Source organism: Aquarana catesbeiana, linkage group LG07, assembly GCF_042186555.1.
Source record: "Aquarana catesbeiana isolate 2022-GZ linkage group LG07, ASM4218655v1, whole genome shotgun sequence".
NCBI classification, from domain to species: domain Eukaryota; kingdom Metazoa; phylum Chordata; class Amphibia; order Anura; family Ranidae; genus Aquarana; species Aquarana catesbeiana.
The window spans coordinates 334,247,563-334,272,503 of NC_133330.1; the positions used below are offsets into that span (position 1 = coordinate 334,247,563).

Genomic DNA, 24,941 nt, shown 5'->3' on the forward strand with positions numbered 1-24,941 from the left:
ACTGGGAATGAAAGGGACAGGCCGGGGACAGACTGGGAATGAAAGGGACATAAAAAAAAAAAAGACTAAGACAGGGGCAGTTAGACTGGGAATGAAAGGGACAGAATAAGGACAGTTAGACTGGGATCGAAAAGGGACAGGCCAGGGACGGTTAGACTGGGAATAAAAGGCCTATAGGGCCTTGGTGCAAAAAACCATGAAGGCCCCCCCACCTTCACTGGGGCCCTTTCCATCAATCCGGGGGCTATATAACACACTGCTGCTTTCAATGGTTGCTGACTAAAGTTGCAGCACAAAAAAAAAAAAAAAAAGGTTCTTGCTTTTCTATGACTATGGTGTGATTTGAGTGCCATAGATTGCAATGTTAAATCACAAAAATCGCAAAGAAGTCACAAGTCGCATGACCTTGGGGTTCGCAGCAGTGTGAACCGACTCTAGCGGGATCCTTTTTCATGTTCTGCAGTGGGTCCCCTCCATGCCATGCCCCCCCCCCCACCACGGTGGTGGGTGAAACGCCAGGGCCCAGTCTCAAGTGCCACCTTTGTCACCCTGGTAGCTTCGCCACTGACTAGTTTTAATAACAAAATGAGTTGAGTGAAACACGAACCTTCCAGTGCTATCGATAGGACAGAGTTTTCCACCAGCCAATCCAGGAGCCGGTCGGTATCTATGGCGTTCTTCACAGATTTTGATAAAGTGCTGTCTTCTATTAATTTGGTTACCTTGGGGGAAGGGAAAACAAAACAGAGCTTCAGTAAGGTGCACAGTGCAGGGAGGGAACGCAGCGGTCAGTCTCACTTACCTCTTTAAGAGAATTCATTTTTGCGCTAAAGTGAGGAGATTTCAGCATTCGTAGTAAGATGTCCAGCCGAAGATCGTCCACCACATTCACCAGGTCCGGCTGGAAACGCATGCACAGCAGCTTAATGGCAGACAGGAGCTCCGGGATACTCACTAACCTCTGCAGGAGGAAAGAAGAACGGCTCAGGATTTATGAAGGTTTGATTGGAGGAAGAACATTGGTCTTGCAGAAAAGCTGCTGACCACAGATCGCCAGCTTCTTATATCTTTTATATGGAATGCAGGAGAACCTAAAGAACCGACCAGAAGATGTCCTACCAGGAACAATAGCAGGAGATACTCTAGTTGGGGCCCTTCACCGACTCCACAAATGGATGAAGGCCCTCTCGGACTTTACCTCCTTCCCTATTTACAGTGTTTGTTGGACCGAGACCCAGCTGTATGGTATTTATCAAACCCTTTATATGAACCCACACTAGAGCTGCACGGTTAATCGGTAAAAGATCGCAATCTCGATTTCGACCCGCCACACGATCTTAATCCTGCATTTCCAGGATTCATGTGAAAAGCGCAGAGCAGTTCCCCGACTCACAGCTGTCAAAAAAAAAAAAAAAAAGCAGCCAGCAATGTACATCAACAACATTGCTCAGCCTGAAAGAGACAGCTAAAAAGAAACATTGTATCTTCTTATCGGCCCTTCTGTTTATTCATTTACAGATCAAAGGGATGAACGTTGGTCTGCAAATTAAGTCAGTTTAAAGCAAAAATTTTTTTTATTTTTAGGGAGGGGGGGTTTATTAAATTGTTCCTGTTTAACCCCTTATTAACTCTTAAAGGGGTTGTAAACCCTCGAGGTTTGCATTCTATGCATTACGGTGAAAAACCTCCTGTGATGCAGCAATCCACCAGAGCCCCCCCCCTCCCTTTACTTACCTGAACCCGGTCTTTCCAGCGACAGGGACAAGCACACCAGCTCCAGCCAGAGTCTCTGGTCCTGGATTAGATAGACTATTACCAGCGCAGCCATTGGCTTCCGCTGCTATCAATCAAATCCAATGATGCCGGAGTCAGGGGGGCGGGGCTGAGTCCTGCGGTCTGTGTCAATAGATGCAGCAGCAGGACACGGGAGCTCGCCCGCACAAATGCCCCAAGGGACAGCGGTCTTCCAACGGGGCACTCGAGAAGAGGAGCCAGGAGCACCGCTGAGGGACACCAGAAGAGGAGGATCGGGGCCACTCTGTGCAAAACCAAAAGGAGGCAAGTATGACTTTTTTTGCGTTTTTTTTTTTTTTTTTTTAACCGATCCCTTAGATATCCTTTAATTTACTCAGCTTTATTTAACTCCATATTCTCCTTCTCCATTTCATTATTATTTTCCTGTGGATTTTTTTTTTTTTAATTTACTTCTGTTTTATAAACTATTAAAACTTTTTTATTTTTGTTTGCCTAATATTTTCAAACCTTTAACATATATTTACACGTTTTACGTTGAAATAAATAAAGATTTTATTTGTAAAATAACGTTTCAATGCTTTGTACCATTGCTGACAGCTGAAGTGTAAACATAAAAGTTGCACTAAGTAACAATAATTGGTATCGGTGAGTACGGAAAAAAAAAAAAAAAAAATCCTAATATAACTTATTGGTCATTTTTTTAAATTTCTTTACACATTACATAATTTTTTCATAAAATTTCTTTAAATTTGATTGAAGCAAAGAGTATTATGTCTTATTTTTTTGCCGTCTTGTTTGATAACCTAATGTTCAGGGGTTGTAAATCTTTAAAATAAAAATGTTCTTCAGAATTGTGAGAGAATCATGATCTTTATTCTAAGCTAAAAAAAAAAAAAAAAAAAAAAAAATAAGGAAGAACCGGGATTCTCATTTTATCCAGAATCGTGCATCTCTATCACACACAATACTGAATTTTATCAGCAGGTGGCACGGTCTTAAAGTGGAGCTCCACCCATTTAAAAGTCAGCAGCTACAAAAAGTGTAGCTGCTGACTTTTAATAATCATTCACTCACCTGTACCACGGTCCAGCAATGCGGGCGTACGAAGCCTCGCTCCTCTCCCCCTCCTCTCCATGGCGCCGGCATTGCTACTGTGGGCGCCCGGCTGTGGCTTCACAGCCGGGTACTACCCAAGCATGCGCGAGCCGCGCTGCGATTGGCCAGGTAATCTTCTGGGACCTGTGACGTGTCCCAGAAGATTACAGGAAGGGAGGGGGAAGGGAGAGGTGATCTTACTTCCGGCGCCAGGGAGGAAGTGGGAGCTGGGTGCCTGTAAAGACAGGGTACCCGCTCCTCCCCCCAAAAAATGACATGCTAAATGTGGCATGTCAGGGGGTCACCTGCACTTAAAGCAGAAGTTCCATTTTTGGGTGGAACTCTGCTTTAAGCTGGTCATACATGCTTACATTTTTTTTTTTTTTTTTATCCAATCAAAATGGATTACAGCGCCATCAATTTACAAAAGCGCTTTACATATATTATACATTCACATCAGTCCCTGCTCTCAGGGAGACTATAATCCAAGGTCCCTAAACTCACATTCATACATAGGGCCAATTCAGACAGAAGCCAATTAACCTCCCAGCATGTCTTTGGAGTGTGGGAGGAAACCGGAGCACCCCCGGAGGAAACCCACACAGACAAAAGGAGAACATGCAAACTCCAGGCAGGTAGTACCACGGTTGGGAGTCGACCATGACCCCAGTGCTGCTAGGTGGAAGTGCTTTCTGTGCTGCAATCAAATCCACAAGCAATCGAACAGCCATCATTTTCCCTTTGATCGATTTAGACTCAATTTCGATCAATTAGATTCAATCATACTTAGCCGATTTGCCAGAGGGGAATATTACTGATCATTCTGCATCGACCGGCAAAACTGAGATTTGGATTGATCAGATTCTGAGGTTACATGGTGGAAGCAGAGATGCGATCATAAACGGACGATACTATATATGACTGTATCTGATTTAGTGATTGAAATCCACTTCCAAAAAGATTGGAAGTGAATCTAACCATTTATTGAAGCATGTATAGTCACTATTAGGCCAGGGAAACCCGGAAAACTCATAAGAAATGGAGAGTCTATGAAGAATATGGTAAGCATACCTTGTCCTTCAGATCCTTCTCTTCCACATTCTGTACGTACTTTATCATCTTATGAATAACATGATCCAGCATTGGCTGATGGCAGGAAGGAAGAAGCAAGATTTAAAAATCAGAAATGATTATTATTATTTAAAAAAAATAAAGAAAAGTATTCTGAATACAAATATATATTAATATTATTTTATACATCACACACAAATTTGTTAAATACATAGTTACGTTGAAAAAAGACAAGTCCAGTTCAATCAAAAAAAAAAAAAAAATTGAATAAATCACAACTCCATATAAAGAACTTTATGTCCACAATTGATCCAGGGGAAAGCAAAAAAAAAAACAAAAAAAAAAAAACACCTCTATGAAGCGTGGGATCATTTGCACCAAAGGGGAAAACAATTCCTTCCTGATCCCCCCAGAAGTAGAGGTGCACCACCAAAATATCGGCCGAAAACTGTGCTTTCAACATTCGGCCAAAAAAAGAAAAGGTGCCGATAATGGCCCTGAAAAGGGGGTTGCGGGGGGGTGGCATTAGTCCTCCCCTCCCTCCTCCTTGTCACGCAGAGCGGCGATCTCCCTCTGTGTCACGGATCTGGATTTGAATTCCCCAGGCTGGACGGCAGCAGTAACAATGTCCTACCTCCTGTGATACTGAATCAGTAAGATGTGTCACAGGAGGCAGGACATTGTTACTGCAGCCGCCTGGCCTGGGGAATTCAAATCCAGCTCCGGGCACTGGTGAGGCGGCGTCCGGCAGGGACTGGTGGTGAGGCGGCTGCGTCCGGCAGGGACTGGTGGTGAGGCGGCTGCGTCCGGCAGGGACTGGTGGTGAGGCGGCTGCGCCCGGCAGGGACTGGTGGTGAGGCGGCTGCGCCCGGCAGGGACTGGTGGTGAGGCGGCTGCGCCCGGCAGGGACTGGTGGTGAGGCGGCTGCGCCCGGCAGGGACTGGTGGTGAGGCGGCTGCGCCCGGCAGGGACTGGTGGTGAGGCGGCTGCGCCCGGCAGGGACTGGTGGTGAGGCGGCTGCGCCCGGCAGGGACTGGTGGTGAGGCGGCTGCGCCCGGCAGGGACTGGTGGTGAGGCGGCTGCGCCCGGCAGGGACTGGTGGTGAGGCGGCTGCGCCCGGCAGGGACTGGTGGTGAGGCGGCTGCGCCCGGCAGGGACTGGTGGTGAGGCGGCTGCGCCCGGCAGGGACTGGTGGTGAGGCGGCTGCGCCCGGCAGGGACTGGTGGTGAGGCGGCTGCGCCCGGCAGGGACTGGTGGTGAGGCGGCTGCGCCCGGCAGGGACTGGTGGTGAGGCGGCTGCGCCCGGCAGGGACTGGTGGTGAGGCGGCTGCGCCCGGCAGGGACTGGTGGTGAGGCGGCTGCGCCCGGCAGGGACTGGTGGTGAGGCGGCTGCGCCCGGCAGGGACTGGTGGTGAGGCGGCTGCGCCCGGCAGGGACTGGTGGTGAGGCGGCTGCGCCCGGCAGGGACTGGTGGTGAGGCGGCTGCGCCCGGCAGGGACTGGTGGTGAGGCGGCTGCGCCCGGCAGGGACTGGTGGTGAGGCGGCTGCGCCCGGCAGGGACTGGTGGTGAGGCGGCTGCGCCCGGCAGGGACTGGTGGTGAGGCGGCTGCGCCCGGCAGGGACTGGTGGTGAGGCGGCTGCGCCCGGCAGGGACTGGTGGTGAGGCGGCTGCGCCCGGCAGGCACTGGTGGTGAGGCGGCTGCGCCCGGCAGGCACTGGTGGTGAGGCGGCTGCGCCCGGCAGGCACTGGTGGTGAGGCGGCTGCGCCCGGCAGGCACTGGTGGTGAGGCGGCTGCGCCCGGCAGGCACTGGTGGTGAGGCGGCTGCGCCCGGCAGGCACTGGTGGTGAGGCGGCTGCGCCCGGCAGGCACTGGTGGTGAGGCGGCTGCGCCCGGCAGGCACTGGTGGTGAGGCGGCTGCGCCCGGCAGGCACTGGTGGTGAGGCGGCTGCGCCCGGCAGGCACTGGTGGTGAGGCGGCTGCGCCCGGCAGGCACTGGTGGTGAGGCGGCTGCGCCCGGCAGGCACTGGTGGTGAGGCGGCTGCGCCCGGCAGGGACTGGTGGTGAGGCGGCTGCGCCCGGCAGGGACTGGTGGTGAGGCGGCTGCGCCCGGCAGGGACTGGTGGTGAGGCGGCTGCGCCCGGCAGGCACTGGTGGTGAGGCGGCTGCGCCCGGCAGGCACTGGTGGTGAGGCGGCTGCGCCCGGCAGGCACTGGTGGTGAGGCGGCTGCGCCCGGCAGGCACTGGTGGTGAGGCGGCTGGCGCCCGGCAGGCACTGGTGGTGAGGCGGCTGCGCCCGGCAGGCACTGGTGGTGAGGCGGCTGCGCCCGGCAGGCACTGGTGGTGAGACTTAAGGGAAACCGTTCGCTATTGCCATTGCATTGATATGCCTGTATACCACTTTTTTGTGCAAATATAATCATTGCCGTTTTTACCTATATTAAAATTATTTTTGGTAATGCACCCGATCAGTGCACCATTCCCTTTTTTTCTTAAAAATGAATACAGGTGCACCATTCAGCTCTGCTGCTGGCAGCCTGTCAAATTTTAAGTCTGACAGCTGCTGCAGCTGGATGGGCTGGGTGCTGAACTCAGTGGTACTTGAGATTAGGGCAGCATGCACCCGGGGACAAATACCTGGAACGCCAACTGCCTTAATGATACATACCACTAGATGTACCACCCAGCCCTGTCCAGCCGCAGCAGCGGTCAGATACTTAGGATTTGACAGGCCACCGGCAGGGGGGCTGGATGGTGCACCTATACTCTTCAGCCGCAGCTAAATTGCCAAAGTCTCATGCACTGGGGCTGAACATCCAGTATGCATGAGGCCTAAAACCTCAACTATTCGACATGTGAGGAAAAAAAAAAAAACTGTCGACCCTCCATGCAGTGGCCATCTAATTATCAGGGAGTAGAAGTACCATGGCTGCATTTGAGGTAAGCGGGTACGTTTGACCAGCAGGGGTACTTATAATTCCTGATAAACAGAAAACCAATACACAGAGGGTCTAAAAAAAATGTATTTAAACAAAAACAAATGTCTTAAATGTCTTAATGTCATAAATATCAAAAAGAAAATGTCATCCTAGATTTGTTACCTGTACAGTAGAGGAATTGAGGTATTCTGCACACACTCCCAGGGGCTGAACCAGAGCCGACACTGCCTGAGAAAATTAAAAATTATGTATTATAACGTCAGGAATTCAACCTGGAATATTTTCATATACAGGTGCATCTCAAAAAAAAACAAAAAAAAAAACAAAAAAAAAAAACAGAAGATCATCAAAAAGTTTATTTCAGTAATTAAATTCAAAGAGTGAAACTTATACATAGATTCATTACACACAGAGTGATATATTTCAAGCATTTCTTTCTGTGAATTTTGATGATTATGGTTTCCAGCGACAACGCAAAATTCAGCATTTCAGAAAATGAGATTATTACCGTATATACTCGAGTATAAGCCGAGTTTTTCAGCACATTTTTTTGTGCTGAAAATGCCCCCCCGGCTTATACTCAAGTCAAGCACTTTTCTGGTGTAAAGAATGACATTTTCCAAACCGACTTTGGTGCCCCGTATCTCAGGACCACTTTGTGCTAAGAACCCCAAATTTGGTGTGAAAACCCAGTGGAACTAGCGCTACAACATATCCAGATGGGGTTCCTGGCACCAAGTGGCCCCGAGATATGTGGCCCCAAAGTCGGTTCAGAAAATGTCATTCTCTGCTGCAGAAAAGTGCTTGACATTTTCCGAACCGACTTTGGGGCCACATATCTCGGGGCCACTTAGTGCTAGGAACCCCAGCTTTGGATATGTAGTGCTAGTTCCACTGGGTTTGCACACCAAATTTGGGGTTCCTAGCATCAAGTGGCCCAGAGATACGGGGCCCCAAAGTCGGTCAACTGTGTCCATCTGCAGCAATGTCATTTCGGGACCCTTTGGGTCCAGAGACCCCAAGTTTTGGCTGCGGCTAGGGGGCATCTAGGAACCCTTAACTACTTTGAGTTTGAAGTTTGGGGGACCTATGGCTGCAAATGGGCACAGTGAGGCTGCAAATGGGCACAGTTGACCCTCTTTTCCACTTACAGTAGCTGTGCATTTCTCACCCTAGGCTTATACTCGAGTCAATACATTTTCCCAGTTTTTTGTGGTAAAATTAGGTGCCTCAGCTTATATTCGGGTCGGTTTATACTCGAGTATATACGGTATATATGACCAATATATAATAAAAATACCATAAATCTATCCCCTATTTTGTAGACACTATAACTTTTGCACAAACCAATCAATATACGCTTATAGCAATTTTTTTTTTTACCAAAAATATGTAGAAGAATACATATTGGCCTAAACTGATGAAGAAATTTGTTTTTTTGGGGGGATATTATAGCAAAAGGTAAAAAATATTGTTTTTTATTTTCAAAATTGTCTTTTTTTGCTTATAGCACAAAAAATAAAAAAACGCATAAAATACCACCAAAAGAAAGCTCTATTTGTGGGGGGAAAAAAAAGGACGTCAATTTTGTTTGGGAGCCACGTCACATGACTGCGCAATTGTCAGTTAAAGCGACGCAGCGCCGTATCACAAAAAAAAAATGGCCTGATCAGTAAGTGGGTAAAGTGGTTAAATGACATTTTTAGGGGAGTTGGGTTTTAAACTATAAGGCCCCTTTCACACGGGGGAAGACTCCACCAGCAGTCCGCTTACTCGGGGAGGGGGGGGGTCTGTCGATCCCAGGCTAAGCAGGCGGCTGACCGAACAGTGTCTGCTTTGCTTATGCAGATCGGACACAGACACAGCTCATTCCCTTCTATGGGCGGACCACCTGTCCGTTTACACCTGACTGCCATACCAACTGATAGATGGAAGGGCAATGGAATCCCCATCTGTTTTTGGCAGATTGGATTGGATGTAAACCGACACAAGTCCGTTCACACCCTTCACTCCGTAGGAGGCGAATGGAGGGTCCGACTGGGTGAAAAACAGACAGGCGGAACCCAATCGGGGCGCTAGCGTAAAAAAGGGATATAAATGTTGCAATTAGAACTGCAAGTGTTAAGATACAGCAAATCAGATCAAATGTTTTTATTGCTTTATCTCGACAAAACAATCGTCTTACCCCAAGTTCTATATTGTCGGAGTTCAGCTTGGACTGAATTGCAGAGAGTCCACCCAGCTCTCCAAACTAGAGAAAGGAGACAACATTTATTGACATTCAATTCCATTAGACCAATAAAAAATGTTGGTTTCTGAGCATGCCTGGAAAGACTCACCCTGTTCACCAGATCCACCAACCAACCATGGGGCTCCTGAGGGACACAAGAGAAGAAATCAGCAGCCGTTATACAACCCATAATAGATATGGAAGGAGATGGACTCCACCTCTTACCTTCTGCATGGTGCTGGCTGGTGATAAGGCAAATGTATTTCCCTCACCGAACACATCCGCCCAGTTCTTCTGGCACATCTTCATCCGGTTCTTGAAATGGTATTCGTTATCCGGATTAAAAGCCTGGAGCCAAGTCATGGAGAAAGACCATGTTACACCCATAGATTGTAATATGAAGCATGGTCGTATACAGCATGCCCAAACTGCCCTCACCCCGAAGCCAGATCGCAGTGTGCATCATATTTGGGCAACCACTTTATTTTATTTTTTTTTATTTAGCATGGCTCTGCCTGCAGTCATGTCATCTAATATTTACTAACATTACTAGGAGTCCCATCTGCCACCAATGCAGAGGGCTCCAGCACAGCAGCAGGATGGTGACGGCACCACAATTGTAGTCCAACTGAACTTCCTGTAGCCTCAAATTCAGTTAGCCAATCAGGAGAGAGAGGGGCGGGGCCGAACTGCAGCTTCATGTCTGAATGGATACACGGGAGCTGCAGATCGGCTCGGGTGCCCCTCCATAGCAAGCTGCTTGCTGTTGGGGGGGGGGGGCACACTCAATAGGAGGGAGGTGCCCAGAAGCTCCAGCCAGGGACCCGAGAAGAGGAGGATCAGGGCTGCTCTGCGCAAATCCACCGCACGTTTGTTATTTTAATAGAAAAAAAAACAGACTTTACAATCACTTTAACGCCACATTTAAACTGATATTTTTTATTTAAATAACAAACATGTTATACTTACCTGCTCTGTGTAATTGTTTTTCACAGAGCAGCCCCGGATCCTCCTCTTCTTGGGTCCCCCTCAGGCGCTCCTGGCTCCTCCCTCTTGACCAGTGCCCCCAATAGCAAGCAGCTTGCTATAGAGGCACTGGTGCATGCTCACTCCTGAACCCTACTCTATGCATCCATAAGACACAGAGCCACGGCTCACCCCGTCCCATCCTCACTGGCTGTGATTGACAGCAGTGGGAGCCAGTGGATCTTGCAGCTGTCTCTCAGCCAATGAGGAGAGAGAGACGAGGGACAGCTGAGGCTCCCATGCACATCACTGGATTGGGCTCAGGTGAGTATGTGGGGGGGGCTGCAAACCCTCAGCCTTTACAACCACTATAAGACCACGTTACACCTATATGCAGGGTGTAATATGTAACATGGCATTCCCCTGCCCCCCATTACAGCCCCCTCTTGATAGTGTGCGGGGGGGGGTTCTTCTCCACTGCAGCAGATAGCAGAGCCCTGCACAGCGGTGTCATTCACCATACCAGACAGATTTGTAGTTCTTAATGGAACACAAGTGCAGTGATTATTGCACCCATAGTCCACTGACATTCCCTCTAGCTAACTCAAAGTGCATAACGCGGTACAGTCAGAGCTAAAAAAAAAAAAAAGAGTCCGCAGGAGCCTGGCACTGCACCCGCCATCTACTGATCACAGGTTGCAAAGTTTTGCAGACTCATTTGCAATAAAAAATTATAAATGCACATTCTTTTCTTAAAATATATTTGTATTATAATTTTGACAAACTGTTTTGCTTCTGCGTGCAAACACACGGGGACAGGGGCACTTTTAAAAAAATTTTAATTTTTTTTTTTTTTCTTGTTCATTTTACATCTTTTTTTTTTAGTTTGACACTTTTTAAAAAAAATAAAAAATGTTTTTGATCACTTTTACTCCTATTACAAGGAATGTAAACATCCCTTGTAATAGGAATATGGCATGATCGGTCCTCTTTACAGTGAGATCTGAGGTCAGTAAGACCCCACTTCTCTCCTCTAGGCTGGGAAGCCTGAAATTTAAAAAAAAAAAAAAAAAAAAAAAAAAAAAAAAACGATCTTGGCTTCCGAGCCGAGGCGGTGCCACGTGTTTTTAATGCAGAGGCCGGGCGTGACGTCATATGATCGCGCCCGGCCTCCGAATGATCATAGAGACTCCGGCAACCATCTGGTCCCCCGGAAATCTCTATGGTAAACATCTGGGGGCCGGCGGATCCTGTCGCCGACTCACCGATGGAAGCGGCGAGTCCGTAGAAGCACTGGAGGGCGGAGGGAGTGTGTGAATGTAAAAAAAAAAAAAAAAAAAGAAGGGGGGAAAAAAAAAATTATTATTTTTTTTTTTTTTTTTTATATCTATACAAAAATGTTTTGCCTTTCATTTCTATGTTGAGATGTTTTACATAGTGATTAGTTTACAATCACTTTAAGCCTTGCAGTGTGGGTGAAGCCACAAGGGATAATTTATAGTTTCCCAAAGTCGGGCTTTAAAAATATTGCACAATTACGTTTTACATGATACAGGTTAAAGATTACATGGGATTTTAGTGATTAGGGTTACATATATTTTAACCCCTTCACTACCGGGCACTTTCACCCCCGTCCTGCCCAGACCAATTTTCTGCTTTTAGCGTTGTCTGACTTTTAAGGACAATTGCGCAGTCATACAGCACTGTACCCAAACTACATTTTTATCATTTTTTTGTAAACAGACTAAGAAAAAAAGAAAGCTCAATCACCACTGGGTTTTTTTTTTTTTTATTTTTGCTAAACAAATGAAAAAAAAAAGAAAATTTGAAAAAAAAAAAAAAGAAAGTTTTTCTTAGTTTGTTACAAAAGTTTATAAATAAGTAATTTTTCTCCTTCACTTACTGGCACTGATAGGCTACACTGATGGGGTGGCACTAATATGCAGCACTGATGGGCACTGATAGGCATCAATGATTAGCGGCACTGGCAGCCATTGCTGATGGGGCTGCACTGATAATCATTGCACTGATTATTGACGCAGACCCCCCCCCCCCCCCGTCGCAAGAGCCGCGTATTGGGCTCCCCCTCTACTTATGCCATGTCAGCGCGAGTGGAGGAATGCCAATGACCGGCACTTTCTATTTACACGTGCCCCCCGGGGGCGCCCACAATGGCTTGTTCTGAAGGACGTCATATGACATCCAGTCAGGACAGGGGAGCCCCCCCCCCCATCCACACCTGAGCGTTTTGTAGCTTGAGGCTCAAAAGCGCTGGAGGAGAAAAATAAATAAATCAATCAATGACTCTAACAAGTTCTGGAGCTTTTTTTGTTTAGGAAAAAAAAAATGGTAATAATTTATGAATAAATACACAAATAACTAAAAAAAAATCATAAATAAGTAAATTAATAATATGTAAGACATTAATAAAAAAATAATTAAACTTAAAAAATATTAAATACATTATTATTTTATTATTAGTATTAATAATAACAGCCAAACTCGAACAAAAATATACATTATTAATAATAATACATTTTGTGTTAGGGTGTTTAGTCATTTATTATTTTATTTTTTTAAGGGGTAAGGGTTAAAGTTAAGGGTTAACTATGTATTGTTACTTAGTATTAATTTATTGAGTTTATTTATTTTTGATTTTTGTGTATTTAATTTTACATTTGTTTATTATTATTATTCATAATAAAATAAAATAAAAATAAATAAAATAATAATAAATAACCCTAACCCCAACTCCTAATCCTAACCCTAACCTAAACTGAACTCTAACCCCAACGAAAAAAACATTATACTGAAGGAATGAATAATAATAATAATAATAATAATAATAATAATAATAATAGAAGAAATAAAAGCTAATGGAAAAGCTAAAAAAGTTGAAATACCTAGTAAATGATGCAACAGATAATAGTTTTCTCTATTGGCTAATACAAAAAAAAATGCCAAAGCCCAAAAACGTTGAATACAAGCGTGCAAGTCACGCAAACATGTGTGAAAAAACGCCAGATAAGCGCTCAAAGGCGCTACGCTCAGGTGTGAATGCAGCCGAAGGCGTTAAGGAAACCTTTGCTATTGTATTCTGTTATTAATAAAACGATCGTCTTGAACTGCCCAGGTTTTTACTTTACGATAAGATGGTGGGGCATTTGCCTAAAGACCCCCCCCCGAGGGCCCTCCGGTGTGTTAACTACATACATTTCTCATGGAACTCCGTACTCCTCTCCACAGAAGACAAGTGAGGAGTCTTTTTGATCACATTAATGCATTATAGAGGGGATTAGAGCACTCAGTCCTTCCTGTGAATTGCCCGGAGCTCTTAATAAATGACTAAGCGGGTAAATTGCCAGAACTGTTAATGGAAGCAATAAGAAAAGCCAGAACCAGAAAGTGCGCACACATTACCATCGTCAGCACGCCCATCAGACCGCAGGGAATCGGCTCCTGCTTGATTCTTTCTGCCACCAGCTCAATCAGCAACATCAGCATGTTGTAGATGCCCTCGTGGATCTCCGTGCCCCATTTGTGGACAGCGGTGGAGGTCAGCAACTGGAAGAGAAACAAAGAGACATCAGTCCGAGCACAGAGCAATAAAATAATCATTTATTATTAAGATTACATGTCTTATTTAACCACTTAAAGACCGAGCCTATTTTTCAAACTTGTTGTTTACAAGTTAAAATCAGTTTTTATTTTTGCTAGAAAATTACTTGGAACCCCCAAACATTTTATATATATATATATATATATATATATATATATATATATATATATATATATATATATATATATATATATCTCGACCGCCTTTTTATTCCCCCAGACACACTAGAGAATAAAAAGGCGGTCGATGCAATACTTTATGTCACACCGTATTTCCGCAGCGGTCTTACTAGCGCAATTTTTAGGGAGAAAGATACACTTTTTTTTTAAATTAAAAAAGAATAAGACAACAGTAAATTTAGCCCTATTTTTCTTCCTATATTGTGAAAGATAATGTTACGCCGAGTAAATTGATACCCAACATGTCACGCTTCAAAATTGCGCCTGCTTGTGGAATGGCGACAAACTTTGACCCTTAAAAATCTCCATAGGCGACGTTTAAACATTTCTACAGGTTACCAGTTTTGAGTTACAGAGGAGGTCTTTTTAGAATTATTGTTCCCGCTCTAACGATCACGGCAATACCTCACATGTGTGGTTTGAACACCGTGTTCATATGCGGGCGCGACTTACGTATGCGTTCGCTTCCGCGCACAGAGCTTGGCCGGACGGGGCGCTTTAATTTTATTTTTTTTACTTTTTATTTTTCATTTTTACACTGTCTTTAAAAAAAAAAAAAAAAAATTGACAGGACCTCTTTAATACGAGATCTGGGGTCAAAAAGACCTCAGGTCTCATATTTACACTTAAAAGCAAAAAAAAATAAAAAATAAAAAAATAATAATTTCTTTTTTTTTTTTTCTCACCGGAGGGAGAAGAATCGGAGGGTGATGACATCACCGGAGGGAGAAGAACTAAAGGATGATGACATCACCGGAGGGAGAAGAACTAAAGGATGATGACATCACCGGAGGGAGAAGAACTAAAGGATGATGACATCACCGGAGGGAGAAGAACTAAAGGATGACGACATCACCGGAGGGAGAAGAACTAAAGGATGACGACATCACCGGAGGGAGAAGAACTAAAGGATGACGACATCACCGGAGGGAGAAGAACTAAAGGATGACGACATCACCGGAGGGAGAAGAACTAAAGGATGACGACATCACCGAAGGGAGAAGAACTAAAGGATGACGACATCACCGGAGGGAGAAGAACTAAAGGATGACGACATCACCGGAGGGAGAAGAACTAAAGGATGACGACATCACCGGAGGGAGAAGAACTAAAGGATGACGACATCACCGGAGGGAGAAGAACTAAAGGATGACGACATCACCGGAGGGAGAAGAACTAGAGGTTGATGACATCACCGGAGGGAGAAGAACTAGAGGATGATGACATCACCGGAGGGAGAAGAACTAGAGGATGACGACATCACCGGAGGGAGAAGAACTAGAGGATGACGACATCACCAGAGGGAGAAGAACTAGAGGATGAAGACATCACCGGAGGGAGAAGAACTAGAGGATGAAGACATCACCGGAGGGAGAAGAACTAGAAGATGACGACATCACCGGAGGGAGAAGAACTAGAGGATGATGACATCACCGAAGGGAGAAGAACTAGAGGATGACGACATCACCGGAGGGAGAAGAACTAGAGGATGATGACATCACCGAAGGGAGAAGAAACCACAAGGAGAAGAGACGCTGGAGTTGCTTTAATAAATTACCTTGTCAAAAACCTGTGTACTTTTTTTTATGTTCGACACTTTTTTTTAGGTGAATGGGTAGGGGTACAATGTACCCCATACTCATTTACATAAGTTGGGGGGGGCCAGATCTGGGGGCCCCCTTGTTAAAGGAGGCTTCCAAATTCCAATAAGCCCCTCGCCCGCAGACCCCCACAACCACCACCCAGGGTTGTCAGGAAGAGGCCCTTGTCCCCACCCCCTTTTCTGACCTGCCGGGCTGCGTGCTTGAATAAGGGTCTGGTATGATTTGGGGGGGAACCCAAACAGCTTTTTTGGCGTGGGGTTCCCCTTAAAATCCAAAACAGACTGAAGGGTCTGGTATGGTCTTGGAGGGGGAACTCTAGGACTTTTTTTTTTTTTTTTTTTTTTTTTTAATTTTGGTGTTCCGCTTCAAGATCCTCAGAGCACAAGTCACATGCCAAATTCGGATCAGTTAAGACGATGATCCGTATTCAATGATATTCAATGGGCTGAAGTAGGATCAAAATTGGACCAAAGTAGTGCAGGAACCTTTTTCAAAGTCGGACCGACTTGTGTCCAACCAGATAAGACGGCTCTCATAGGGAACCACTGATTTATTCACGTCATGCAACAAGTGCTCACAAAGTCGGAGCGTAGGTCGTACCAGCGTGAACCCGGCCTAAAACCTGGAAGCCGATTGGTTTCTATGCACAGCTGCACTAGATTTTGGACTCTCCAGTTTTAGTAATTCCCCCCATTGCCACCTACAGTGATGGATTGTCATCTTGTCAGCTGTGCATTAGTACAGTAATATACTTTAATTGTTGCCTTTTCTGCATAGAAAAAAAAAAAAAAAAAAAACTGCTCGCATTAAGACCTAGACAGGTGGAGAAATCAGTGTGTCATTGACCAGTGACACGCTCACTAGTGACCCTTGGTGCCCGACGCCTGTATGACCTTCAAAAGCCTTTCCTGCACAGTCCGGCATTCCTTTAGCAGGGTCTACATACCTGGGAGGGGGGGGGGGTTACAGCTCAACCAATCATGTGACACAGTGGTCACATGATCAAGAGTAAGTACAGACAGAGCCATCTTTGAAAGGTCAGTCTATGTCCCGAGCACACACTGCGCACAGAAAGCTCTGCCACCCATAGATGCAAATGTGTGGCGTTAAATTCCACCCTCTGTGAAGCCACACATATGCATTCTGTGACCAGCAAGCGTTTAAAGAGGGCCTGAACGCAAAAAGTGAAGACTTTCTATGGTATAGGGAACACCTGAAAACATGTCTACCTTTTGTGTTGAATGCCTCTTAAAAAAAATAGCAGCACTTCCTGATATGCGAGGGTGCCTTGGTACCCCCTGTTCTGTATTCTCATAGCATGTACAGGTATATCTGCAGTGTCATCGAAGGTCATCTGCTGCCTCTGCTAGTCTCATCATATTTGGAGTGAGATTTGATGATTGCACCACTTTACTGCTCACTGTTCTCCTTTCTGGAGAGAAAGCTACACCTGAGGACTTGAAGTGGAAGTATCTCCCTGCTCCATTCCTTCTCTGGAGCTGTGCTTCATCCACTTCTATCATTACCCCTCCAGTTATCAGGTCACCAGTCATCAGAGGGGCAGATCTGACCATGAGGAAGCAAAGCCCTGCTTCCCCTACCAAGATGGCCACCTCCACAGGAGAGACATGGCATGGTAAGTTAGTATAAGGTAAAAGATCAGCAGCAAGCAGAGAGACCACTGCCAATACTAATGACTAGTCCTTTGCCCTCTGCTTGCCATGTTTGTTGCAAAAATTCCATCGTACAGGTCTTCTTTAATTAGGAAACATTGGAAGGATCTCATTCTGTATGTGTCCCAGCGAAACAAGTCACAGGTCCAAGTCTATCTGTATGCTGTACATCTGCCAACACGTGCTATTCACAGAGAGATAATAATCTGCTCTTCTCATAGCCTTTCTAATTACAAGTTACAGAAGTTAGTAAGTGAATGAAAACTATTGGGTCTGATTCTGGGTAAATTACTCAGACCAGGTGACTGTAATAATAAAGAGACGGTACCAACAGTAGACTATTGAAAAAGTCAGGAGGCAAGATAAATACTGGGTCCCGTTCTATATTATCTTACTGTACAGATACCATTCAGCATTGTATGTGTGTCTTGTATAGATAGACGTGGATTATCCAATATACTGTGTGCTATACACTCACCGGCCACTTTATTAGGTACACCTGTTCAATTGCTTCGTAACACAAACTGCTAATCAACGCAACTCAATGCATTTAGGGATCTAGACGTGGTGAAAGCGACTTGCTGAAGTTCAAACCGAGCATCGGAATGGGGAAGAAAGGGGATTTAGGTGACTTTGAACGTGGCATGGTTGTTGGTGCCAGACGGGCTTGTCTGAGTATTACTGGGATTTTCACACACAACCAGCTCTCGGGGTTTACAGAGAATGGTGGGAAAAAGAGAAAATATCCAGTGAGCGGCAGTTGTGTGGAGGAAAATGCCTTGTTGATGTCAGAGGGTCAGAATGGGCAGATTGGTTCCAGATGATAGAAAGGCAACAGTAACTCAAATAACCACTCCTTACATGCAAGGTATGCAGAATATCATCTCTGAATGCACAACACATCCAACCTTGAAGCAGATGGGCTACAGCAGCAGAAGACCACACCGGGTGCCACTCCTGGCAGATAAGAACAGGAAACTGAGGCTACAATTCACACAGGATCAACAAAATTGGACAATAGAAGATTGGAAAAACGTTGCCTGGTCTGATGAGTCTGGATTTCAGCTGCGACATTCAGATGGTGGGGTCAGAATTTGGTGTAAACAACATGAAAGCATGGATCCATCCTGCCTTGTATCACCAGCTCAGGCTGGTGGTGGTGTAATGGTGTGGGGGGGGATATTTTCTTGGCACACTTTGGGCCCCTTAGTACCAATTGATCATCGTTTAAACCCCACGACCTCCCTGAGTATTGTTGCTGACCATGTCCATCCCTTTATGACTACAGTGTCCCCATCTTCTGATGGCTCCTTCCAGCAGGATAATGCACCATGTCACAAAGCTCCAATCATCTCACCACTGGACAATTAGGTCCCTGTACTCCAATGGCCTCCACACTCACCAGATCTCATCCAATAGAGCACCACACTCACCAGATCTCATCCAATAGAGCACCACACTCACCAGATCTCATCCAATAGAGCACCACACTCACCAGATCTCATCCAATAGAGCACCACACTCACCAGATCTCATCCAATAGAGCACCACACTCACCAGATCTCATCCAATAGAGCACCTTTGGTATGTGGTGGAACGGGAGATTGACATCATGGATGTGCAGCCGACAAATCTGCAGCAACTGTGTGATGCTATCAGGTCACTATGGAGCAAAATCTCTGAGGAATGTTTCCAACACGTTGTTTTATCTATGCCACCAAGAATGAAGGCAAAAGGGGGTCCAACCGGGTACTAGCAAGGTGGACCTAATAAAGTGGGCAGTGAGTGTGTCCTCATCCTTAGTTTTAGGGATGTCTGGACTTTTAGGTGTAAAGGAAAGAATATTCAGAATCCATCAGACCTTTGCTAGTTTTTGGCTGTCCATCCTCCAGATATATGGAATGGTTTGAGAATAGGATATGGATACGTTCCCAGCCCTTTTTGTTTTGTTTGAGGCGGAGTATCTTTTGATTGTTGCAACCTTCTAATTGGATTACGGAAGACTATTGAGGGCTCTTTGACACTTGCTGTATACCCTTTATTTTATGAGTTTCTTTTATACACCGCACTTTATAGGTTACTATCCAATTAATCGAAACAATAAAATCGGTGAGCTAATCGATTATGAAGATAATCGTTAGTTGCAGCCCTAATTGAAATACGTTGAGTCTACATGTGGAATGTATTGGATCTAAATCATTTAAACCCTAAACTCAATAGCCTGTTTGTTTTGTGTTTAGGCTTTTAATGAATGTTATAATAAAATTAACTTTTTTTTTTATATGTTCCTCTAAAAGACTTTGGCTACTACCACTTGCATATGGGTGTCTCTTCTCTGTTCTATTCCATGTTAAAGGCGTGATCGCAACCACACCACCACCAAACACTCCCCTTATCGTCTCAAACAGACCACAAGGACTCCAAACCACACCCCTATCATGTCAAACGATCAACACCACCAAACTACGTCCTTATGTCCAAACAACCAACAAGAAAACCAAACCACATCGGTGTCATGTGAAACAACCAAAAAAGGACACCAAACCACAGCCCTATCATGTCAAACAACCATTAACAATACAATACTACACCCCTATCATGTTAAACAACCAAGAACACCAAACTAAACCCCTACTGATACAAAATGCCAACCATATGTCCCAACATATTATTAAAAGCAAACCGTGCCCCTAGCACGCCAACAGCCTACTAGGACAGCAAACCACACAATCTGACAATAAAGCCCCACTATTGTGCCAAGCAACCAAAAAGACACCAAACCACAATCCCCATCTTGTCAAACAATACACCAGGATACCAAATAACCTATATTGTATCAAAAAATCCACAAGATCATCAAACATCACTCCTTACTGACACCAAACAACCACCCTTACCATGTCAAATAAACCAAAAGGGACAACAACCAACAACCCTTTGACACCAAAACCACACTCCTGTTATGTCACACAAAAAGGACACCAGACCAACAAACATCACTGATGCCAAACCACCACCCCTAATCATAGTCTACCAACCCACACGGACATTAAACCACAAATATTGCACAGCTTCCTAACACCAAACCACACCCCTATTATGTCAAGCAAGGTCAACAGACCACACAGTTTACTGACACCAAGTCACACCCCTATTACTTCAAACCACCAACAAGGACACCAAACCACATCTTCATTCCAAAAAACCTACAAGGTCACCCAATCACACCCTTACTTATACCAAACCACTCACCTACCATATCAAACAACCCACAAGGATACCAAATCACTGCCTTATGTCAAAAAACCTACAAGGTTATTAAACTACTCCCCTTAATAACACCATCCACACCCGTACCATGTCAAACAACCTACAAGGACACCAAGCTACGCCCCTATCATGTCAAGCCAAAACAAGCCCTACCCCTATAGTGTCAAGAACCCCAAAAAGAACACCAAACCATATTCTATTCAAGCAACCAACAAGGACATCAAACCACCTTATTGACACCATTCCACGCCCTTCTGTCAAACAACCACAAGGACATCAAATCACATCATATATAACCACTTAGCGCACGCTCACAATGTACTGCAGGTGGCACCTTGCTGCCTACTTCCGGGATTAGGGCACAAGCATGCAGTCCCCCTGCCCGGCACCCGATGTTGATTGTACACAGCGGGAGTTTGTCAGCAAGTCTCGCCTGGGACCTGCTGATCAGCTATGTCCAATCACAGCCCAGAGCTCTGTTTCGGTAAACACAGGGCCCTGTACAGACAAAACGATCTGTCAGTTTTTCATCCCTGCAAAACAGGTATGAAAAACAGAGATCTCTTAGTAAAAGCAGCACAATGTACACACATTACACATTGTTAGGCACATATTTAACCCTTTGAGCACCCTATATGTTAACCCCTTCCCAGCCAGTGTCATTAGTACAGTGACAGTGTATAGTATCATTGATCACTGTATTAGTGTCACGGGTGATGTCAGTGGCAGTTAATCAGTTCCCCTCCAGCACCAGTTAGTATCAGGTTGACCGCTGCACTATTACAGTTCCATTATAAGTCGTCAATCGCCGCCAACAACAATTGCAGCTTCAATGTGCCCTTCAAATGCAGCCACTGTGCCCCCACGGCGGCATTTAACCAGCACTTACCCCATTCTTGGTGGCGGGTCAGGCAGTGGGTGACTGCGGTGAGTTGTGGGATGGGCAGTGGATCAGGCGGCGGCTCCTGTGTCCTCCATGCTTGCTTTTCCTCCTGCTAGGCGTCCAGTGGGAGCGCCTGTCCTTTCAGCCAATCAGGTGACGGGTATCAGACCCACGCTTCCTGATTGGCGGAGAGTCGATTCAGTGTTAGAAAAGCGAATATTCATTTGCTTTTCTAACACCTGGGAGGGCCCATGGCGCAATGCTCTGCGCCACGAGCCCACCCTATTTGGAAGCCTATTAGAATCTATGGCTCTAATCAAGTGCTTAAAAAAAAAAAAAAAAAAACACCCACGCCGCTGTAATTCAGGCGCCTGGCGTCCTAAAAGGGGCCGGGCGCCTGAATAGTGGGTGGGCGCGGCCGCAATGGATAGATACATGCTTTGCATGAATTTATCCATTAAGCATATATAGGTGGGGGGGTGGGGGGGGTGGAGTGGACAGAGGGGGGGTGCCTGGGCGTCCCTAATGGATGGGCAACCAATTAACTTTCATGCAAACCAATCAATATACACTTGTTGGGAGATTTTTTTTTTTTTTTGTTTTTAAACATGTAGCAGAATACATTTTAGCCAAAAATTATAAAGACATTTTTTTTTTATTGGATATGTTTTATAGCAGAAAGTAAAAAATGTTTTGTGTTTTTTTTCAAAATGTTTTATCCGTTTTTTCATTTATATGGGAAAAATTTTTTTTTTAAAAACCCAGTGGCGATCAAATTCCACCAAAAGAAAGCCCGTGGTTTGGTTTCAACAGAACCCGTCATTTTCCTCTACTTGATTAGAGTTTGAACACTGCTGATTGGCATTCTCAATTCCTTGGATATGTTTTTATATACCTTTCCTGTTTTATACAGTTCAACTAACTTTTCCCGTTGACAATTCTTTTGCTTTCCCCATGACTCAGAATCCAGAAACATCAGTGCAGCACTGGATGAAAGATGCAAGGGTCTGTCAGGAGTCCAGAAACTCATTGACCTTTTAGGCCGGGTTCACACTGGTACGACAAACGCTCCGACATTGGGAGCTCATGTCGCATGATGTAAGAAAATCATCGTTTCCCTCATGGGAGCCGTCTTAACTGGTCCGACACAAGTCGGTCTGACTTTGAAAATGCTCCCTGCACTACTTTGGTCCGACTTTGATCCTACTTCAGCCCATTGAATATCACAAAAGTCGGATTGACCCGACTTTGGCACGCGACTTGTGCTCTTAGGTGGGGGGGACTCAATACCAAATAAAAAAAAAAATGGCATGGGTTCCCCCTCCAAGAGCATACCAGGCCCTTCGGCCTGGTATGGATTTTCAGGGGAACCCCCATGCCGAAAAAACGGCGTTGGGGCCCACCCAAAATCCATACTCGACCCTTATCTGAGCACACAGCCTGGCAGGTCAGGAAAGGGGGTGGGGACGAGTGAGCGCTCCCCCCTCCTGAACCGTGCTGGCCGCATGCCCTCAACATGGGGGGGTGGGTGCTATGGGGCGGGGGCGGGGGGGGGGGGGGGCATGTGCCTCCCACCCCAAAGCACCTTGTCCTCATGTTGATGAGGACAAGGGCCTCTTCCCGACAACCCTGGACGTTGGTCATCGGGGTCTGCGGGCGGGGGGCTTATCGGAATCCAGGAGCCCCCTTTTGTAATCCTTCATTCTATTACTAGGGTAGGACCCACTAATTTGGGGTACTTTGTCGCAGTAAGTGGGCTTAGCACTATATGACCATCTGGCTCTTTTGCTGGGTCTTCTCCGCTGTCTTCTAACTCTGTTCTTCTTCTGATGCTGACTCAACGCTCTCTCCCGCTCCAATGCTGGGTACGCGGTGTGCCACTACTTATATTGGCATGGGGCGGGGTCACCAGAGGCCCGCCCCTTATGACGTCACCACCCATCATGCCCCGGGCGGTAACATCATAATGGACGGGGCCTCCGGACGACATCACCCGATGACCCCGCCCCATGCCAATATAAGTAGTGGCACACCGCGCACCCAGTATTAGAGTGGGAGAATGCGTCGAGTCAACATTGGAAGAAGACAGCGAAGAAGACCCAGCAAAAAAGCAAAAAGATAGCGGAGAAGACCCAGCAGAGGCAGAAGACAGTGGACAGAGGGGAAAAGAACTGGAGAGGGCTGGAAGACCCAGAGAGGGGAGAAGAACCAGCAGAGGCAGAAGACGTCAGCTGAGAAGGCAGAAGAGACGACGGAGCTGCCTTAATAAATTACTTTAAAAAAAAAATGTTAAATGTGTTTTATTTTTTACTTTTTTTTAGGTGAATGGGTAGGAGTACAATGTACCCCATACTTATTCACATAGGGTGGGGGGCAGGGATCTGGGGGCCCCCTGTTTAAAGGGGGCTTAGAGATTCTGATAAGCCCACCGCCCGCAGACCCCGACAACCAATGGCCAGGGTTGTCGGGAAGAGGCCCTTGTCCTCATCGACATGGGGACAAGGTGCATTGGGGTGGGGGGCGCAGGACCCTCCCTGCCCCAAAGCACCCACCCCACATGTTGAGGGCATGAGACCTGGTATGGTTCAGGAGGGGGGGGGGGGGGGGGCTTGCTCGTCCCCACACCCTCTTACCTGACCTGCCGGGCTGTGTGCTCGGATAAGGGTCTGGTATGGATTTTGGGGGGGATCCAAACGCTGTTTTTTTGGCGTGGAGGTTCCCCTGAAAATCCATACCAGACCGAAGGGCCTGATATGCTCCCCTGAGGGGGAACCCATGGTGGTTTTCTTTTACATTAGGTGTGGAGTTCCCCCTAAAGATTCCTACCAAACACAGTGCCTGGTATTGTCGGGGATCAAAGTCGGATCCCTGTTCCTTGAAGTCACGACTACCAGTGTCAACCCGGCCTTATACACACACTAATTACAAGCAAACAGATCACAGGTGAGGATGGTTACCTAGCCATTCAAACCCGTTTGTGTCAATTTGTGTGCATGTTATCAGCCAAAATCACCAGGGTATGTAAACTTTTGATCAGGGTCATTTGGGTAGTTTCTGTTGTGAATATGATTTAAAAAGAGTAAACACAGTTGATTGATAATAAATTGCTTCAGCCAAACGTGAGTGAAAGAAAAGTTTTTTGTGTTCATTCATATTCTCTGAAAAATTTCCAAGAAATCATAAATTCTGCCAGGGTATGTAAACTTATGAGCACAACAGAACGAAGTTCTCCAGCAGCGCCCTACACACCGCTGAGACGGCTGACACCTTCCCCGGAGTTTCTTCGGGGTTCGCGGGCTCCGGCACCGTGAGTAGCCAGAGCTGCGTCAACATCTCTCCCGCACATGTGCGTGGGAGACGCCATTCACGGCACTGCGCACGTTTAGGAGATATTTACATTACCCTATAGGCAAGCCTTATTATAGGTTTACTTAAAGATAAAATTTTGTAGTAGAGTTTACTTCCTCTTTAAAGTAGCGCAGTGCCGAATGGCAAAAACTGGCCTGGTCATGAAAGGAGTAAAATCTTCCGGACCTGAAGTGGATAATATCCAACAACCCACAAGAAAACCAAACCACAGCCAACAAGGACACCAAACCACATCCTTATGTCAAACACACAAACACAAATAAAAACACCACACTTACCAACACCAAAT

The 24,941-nt window shown here is 46.0% G+C and overlaps 1 protein-coding gene across 7 annotated transcripts in view; it reads right to left on the minus strand.

The window, feature by feature from the left end:
• Positions 1-24,941, minus strand: part of USP24 (ubiquitin specific peptidase 24) — a 225,004-nt gene that overhangs the window by 123,838 nt on the left and 76,225 nt on the right. For all 7 annotated transcript variants that reach the window (XM_073593889.1, XM_073593890.1, XM_073593888.1 and 4 more), the window contains exons 4-11: positions 13,476-13,619; positions 9,315-9,437; positions 9,199-9,234; positions 9,045-9,110; positions 7,022-7,087; positions 3,922-3,996; positions 803-961; positions 608-722 (exon numbers count right to left, since the gene is read on the minus strand). In XM_073593889.1, the coding sequence (XP_073449990.1) occupies positions 608-722; positions 803-961; positions 3,922-3,996; positions 7,022-7,087; positions 9,045-9,110; positions 9,199-9,234; positions 9,315-9,437; positions 13,476-13,619 (784 nt within the window). The remainder of the gene's footprint in view (positions 1-607; positions 723-802; positions 962-3,921; positions 3,997-7,021; positions 7,088-9,044; positions 9,111-9,198; positions 9,235-9,314; positions 9,438-13,475; positions 13,620-24,941) is intronic.